At 34.2% G+C, this 5,715-nt stretch overlaps 1 protein-coding gene across 1 annotated transcript; it reads right to left on the bottom strand.

The window, feature by feature from the left end:
- Positions 1–3,681: 3,681 nt before the first annotated feature.
- LOC108374515 (plasminogen receptor (KT)) lies at positions 3,682–4,400 on the bottom strand. Its single transcript, XM_017630485.1, has 2 exons — positions 4,136–4,400; positions 3,682–4,061 (listed from the first exon to the last, which is right to left on the bottom strand). The coding sequence occupies exons 1-2, from the start codon at positions 4,374–4,376 to the stop codon at positions 3,928–3,930; spliced, it is 375 nt and encodes a 124-aa protein (XP_017485974.1). The 5' UTR covers positions 4,377–4,400; the 3' UTR covers positions 3,682–3,927.
- Positions 4,401–5,715: the final 1,315 nt, after the last annotated feature.

Here is a 5,715-nt window from a genome sequence, read left to right on the forward strand (position 1 = left end):
CAGAGGAACACACAACACAATTAACGAAGACAACGGCGGACGAGGTATAGATGAGATGAGTTGTGGTAAAATGGGTAGACAATGCAACTTCGCCAAATTCCTCTTCTGGACTTTCGACGAATTTTTCACGCAGACTTTACTTTATATTGTGTGCAGTTAAATTATGTTTTTTCTTTTGGAAGATGCTTACCAAAGAGTGAGGCACACTTTTCACTTGATTTTACAATTATTTGCAGGTATTTTTTCACAAATTAAAGCCTTCACGAAATTTACATTTTTTTCCTTGTCGCACCGCCGCTACTGTTGCTCCTTTTTAGTTGTCAAAATACGCAGGGTTGCGTTTGCAATTGGAAGCACTTTTTGATTTGACACGGATGCACAAAAGGTGCTAATTGGAGAATATATATGGCAGGCTCATGATCAGCGCTGAAAACATAGTAGGTATCAGTTGCCAAGCAGAAAAGGTATCAAAAGTAAAATAAACACAACTGTTATTTTTTTAACTTTTATTTGAAAAACAAATAATAAATACAATTTTATATTACTTGTTTTAACAAAAACTGAGAATCTGTATGCTTATTTGCACAAAGAAAAACAAACTTACAGGGCTCTAAAACCACGAAAAATAATCGCGCAACCCGAGACTTGAATTCTTTTGGCCGATACTAGCCTCGGCATCGGCCGATTTTTCGGTCGGCCTCTAATGGCTAATATCTTTTTTTAATTACAGATTAGGGAGTTAAGCTCGAAAATGAGGATAATCTACTTAAATATATGTAAATCTAGTACAATACTATGCCGCAAAGTTATTTTAAGTTCTCTAATAGTAACAATTCTTATTATAAATGAAACAAAACAAACAGAACGGATCATAAATTGAACCACATTTCTAACAGGAGCCGTCATCGATTCGCCAACAGTTAGCGAGTGGCGAAACGAACGAACTCAATGAGGTACAACCAAACTCGCTATCGTCTATCCGTGCTAGCTAACTTTGTTCTTGCTTTCACATGCAAAATTCTTCTTTAAGCGACCGGAACTCAAACATAGCGAGCCAGAAGTGGCGAATCGATGACGGCTAGTATCATATCGTTGTTGCTGTATTTGCGTGCAAAATCTGTATCCGGATCCCGATCATTGCCGAAGAAAACACAGGTACTAATTACCGTTCGTCGGAATGTGAACAGTGCTGTCAAGTTCTCTTTTATAAGCACAAGGAAAAGGAAAGGCGCCATGTCAACAGTAAAACAAAATGTAGGTAAAAATTAAACGCTCGAAAGCTTTTGAAATTAGATTTTTTTATTATTTAACCTTTTGCGAAACCCATTGCACTTAAAATCATAATCTAGTTAAAACACAATATTCAATGGAGATAATTGGAGATCGGTAGGCTATGTATGCACAACCCAACGTACAGAGGAGTATGTGGTGTTTTTCTGCTGTGGTAGTGGTAAGCAGTGCGCGCTTCCACTCCGCAGCGCCTGGGTTCAAGCCCTAGCAAAGCAAATAAAAATACAATCGCCGTTTAGAGTCGGCATAAAACTGTAGGTCCCTCCGCTTTGTGTGGCAACATTAAGGCGCACGCCAAAAATCGGGGGAGAAGCTCCGATCCAATGTATATTCCTATAGAGAAAATATTGGCCGACAAGGCCCGAAAATTTTACCAAAAACAAATTTCCAAAAGAGCCTTATTTGCAATGATTGAAAAGAATATAACATCAAAAGCAAACCACGAAGATGTGGGTTAAAATTATAGTAAACACTTTTTTCTTTCATATCTAGAAGTTTTTTTTTATAACATTGGTCCACAAAAAGCATAATTAAGAAAGAAACAAATGCAATTATTTACAGCACAAAAACCAACAAAAAAAAATTTTCATAAAAAGGACTTGTTTTCTTTAAGGTACCTCAAAAATAAAGTATAAGTGGAAATAGCTCATTTATAGCGTTGGATTTTTTAGTTCACTTTAGAGATTAGTTCCCTTCTAGTTCGTTCAGCTCAATGAACTAACTCTTCTGAATCATCAACAACAACAAAAATGTATGTTTTATAACACATATACATATATAATAGATTGAATTAATCTGTAAAGTAAAAAACCAATTTTTTCAACAAGTTTTCTATCATTCGGATTTCTCTAAAATCACAAAAGGATGCAAAATGGGGATTGCTGTCAGTGAAGTTTGCAGGAAATGCACGGGGACGGGGGACAAGGGAGACTCTGGAACACACCCTATGCCATTGTCCTGTTGTATCAAAAACACGATTGAAACATCTCGGAACTCCAGAGTTTTATAATTTTGAAGACGTGACAACACTTGAACTTCAAGTACTTTTGAAATTCTCCAAAAGCGTTGACATCCTAAATGATGTATACTTCGAACATACTTAACTGAACCTCTATCTCCATCTGGCATCACTAGGGACCTATTGGCCTATGTGGGGCAGCCAGCGAGCCAGAATAACCTAACCTAACCTAATGAACGAACTAGTTCAATTAAAAGCGCTGGCTCTTTCGCTCTTCAGTACAAAAGCTCCCCAAGCCTACTCAGTTATATAGCTCAAGAAACAATTTGGGTATTCAACCATCGAATGGTTATCAGGTTATCTGGTATCTGGTTATATTTTTAACATAGTTTGCAGAAACGAATTACACTAGAGAATAATGAGGAACAGATAACCTGATAACCATGCATTTTATCCATTGTGTCTAAGGAAGACCACTGAAGTTTTAATTGATTTTAATGCTATGCTATCCTTTAGTTTGATAGAGATGTGTATGTACATAATGTACTTGCTAATCATATAAATCTATTCACGAATTTCAATTTACTTCTATACTTTTGTTAAATTAATATTTTTCTTTATTCATATATAATTAGTTCGCAACGCTATAATTTGTTAAGTATATGAAGATATATATATATAAGTAAGTACTATGTTTAATCACATGAATGAGGTTAAATGATACCTTTGAAAAACCTCAACAACGTAGTACAGATAAAGTGCAAATCTACCTGTTCACAGAATAATGTAAATATGTTCATACTGATGAATTTTATATGCAGATAATTGAGTGGACTCACTTGCAAAGTACGCTATGTAAACTTTTTTCGATTTTTAGTTTTTGGAAGAATACGTACCAGTACTTATAGTAGTTTCATGTCCACTAACAACACAGTGCAAAATCTTTTTATATTCTGAAAAAAATATCAGCATTAAATGTTAACTCTTCTTCCAAAAGTCGCTGTCATACTTGTTTATAAACTTTCAAAACTATACACCTTCTGATGAACTTAGAAAACTGCTTTAGGTCGTAGAGACTGTTTATGTTATCTTATGTCGTGTTATGTTATGTTACAATTTTATAAGGCTGTTATTTATCCAAATTTTCAGGTAATAATAAAAAAGATTCAATTTAAATGTTACTTGTTGTCGTAGATGTTTTTTTCGAATTTATGGCTTTCTATTATAAAATCACATAACGCTGTTTGCAAGTGGACTACTCAATTCATCATAACATTTTTCAGTTACATAAAATTTCTTTTTTGTGTGCGTTAAGAATCAAACTTTGCTACTGCCTCTTATTTTTAAGTTTAAAAGAGCTTATTATGGACAATGCTAAGGAAATGAGTAATAACAAGATGTTTAAGCTGCTAGAGTGATTGTAATTATCTCTCTATATAAGTACATATTTAGCAAATATTGTAAATACATTTAGAAAATGGTAAATCTTACATGTAAATAAAATATTGTCTCAAACTTTATATATCGTTAATATTGTTGAAATTTCAAAGAGAAATTTTAAATTTCTTAAATACTCGCACATAAACATTATATTATATTAATGAAATTGATTGAGCAATGTATGTATGTAAAAAATTTCAGTAGCATGGAAAATACAAATATAAGGAAAGTGGATAAGTCTATGAAGGATGTGGGTGCAATTTCTTTTCGATTTCATTTTCTACGCGTGCCTCATCCAACGATGATACTGTTGGCAAACCTCCAGGCCAGTGTAATAGCTCATTTTCATGCTCCAATATCATATTAGCTTCAGCTGAAAATAAACAAAGTTATAACAATAACAAATAAAAACATACATTCATGTGTGTCATCAATCGATTTTTGCACCTTGAATACGATGCACTTTGCTGCCGTACGCCAAATCGGCATAATATGCCATCACAAAGGTCAAGGGTATCATTGGGAGTAAAGCAGCCTTCCGTCTTATCGACTGATAATACTGCCAACACCCGATGCTAGAGGTGATATAGAAGGCGCTCAACCAGTAGAATAGTTCACGTTTACCAGCAATATAGGTGGCCATTTCGCGCTCTTTTATTTGGTAATGCAGTTGTATCCAACGTTCCATCTGCAGAATCGATATTTGCAAATTATNATAGAGACCTAAATACCAAAATAGTACATATAAAACTTTTATTTCAATATTCGCAATTCGTACATATGTATGTAGGTATGTATGCCTGGTTTTTATTTTATTTACTACACTCACGTACTTGAATGCTGTCATCGTTAGTTTAATATTTGCTATTTTTTACTATGACTGCAAATGGAATAAAGACACTGCAAAGCAGCAAAATGGTTATTTTCAAAAAGTGTCGTCATTTGTTAAGTATTTTAAATACATATTCAGATTTTGTATGATATTTTGTTAGTAGATGCGTGATAATAGTTTGTACGTGCGTGTGCGCTCCGTTTTGTAGCTGCCAACTAATAACGAAGCGGAAGCATGCCAACAAACATCCCAAAGACACAGTTCGCGCATTAAAACATTATTCTTGGCATTACCCTGGATTGTATAAACGCATATATGTATACATTCAGGAATGTGTAGACTAAGGCCGATACATTCCTGGGTAAATGACCATTTCCGATTGGGCAGTAACCCACAATATATTTAACGTTCGGAAAAAAAAGATTTAATTTGATAGTTTAAACATTTGTTTAATGTGCAAAATATGCAGTTAATAAGGTGACCAGTCTCCTCCATTTCTCACTACTTAGAAGGTGCTCACTCACTACTTAGAGGCTACTCTTAAACATATTCCCGTGGTAGGTGCGGGTAATTCGTTGGATTTGGAATCGTTGCAATCTTGCAATAACCATAGTCTGATTTTTTTAAACGATAACTTAGATGGAAATAGATTCACTATTACTATATTGCAGGTGAGCCCGCATGGCGCTAAAATGCCAAAATTGAATTCAGCCTTTCAAACCGGTGGCAACTCTCTTCAGAGCCCTAAAAGATATTCCAAATGGCGATCCGCGGCCTAATGTTCATCTTAATCTAATCAATTGAAGTAAAATATTACACTATATAGCAAAATCTACTTTTTTTCTGGGTATTGGACGAAACCAGTTTTTTTTGTAGAGTTTGACTCATAAGTAAAAAAAAGTAATTTCTCCGTTTTGCAAAGTTAGCCTCTGAAATCGAGATATGGGCGTTCGAAGTTCGAAATTGGTCCTTTGGTAAAAAATTATTTGTAATTATTACACGTAAAAAGCAAAAAAAAAAGGAAAAATATAGACGTGTTCCGGCTTTTGCTCGTATTTAAATGGTATATAATAACTTTTTTTGTGCAAACTTACATTACAGGTGCAATAAGGGGTCAAAGGCTGGATCTTCGAAAAATTAAAAAAAAATATATTTAAAAAAATATATACATATGTAATACTTCGATATTGGCAGT

This window comes from Rhagoletis zephyria, unplaced genomic scaffold, assembly GCF_001687245.7.
Source record: "Rhagoletis zephyria isolate East Lansing unplaced genomic scaffold, Rhagoletis_zephyria_1.1 Rzeph_scaffold_07786, whole genome shotgun sequence".
NCBI classification, from domain to species: Eukaryota; Metazoa; Arthropoda; class Insecta; order Diptera; family Tephritidae; genus Rhagoletis; species Rhagoletis zephyria.

Bases quoted from the DNA above. Each gene is read 5' to 3' on its own strand.
- LOC108374515 (XM_017630485.1), bottom strand. From the start codon at position 4,376: ATGGAACGTTGGATACAACTGCATTACCAAATAAAAGAGCGCGAAATG. The intron at 4,062-4,135 runs GTGCAAAAATCG...GTTTATTTTCAG, and splicing joins CAAAGTGCATCGTATTCAAG to CTGAAGCTAATATGATATTG.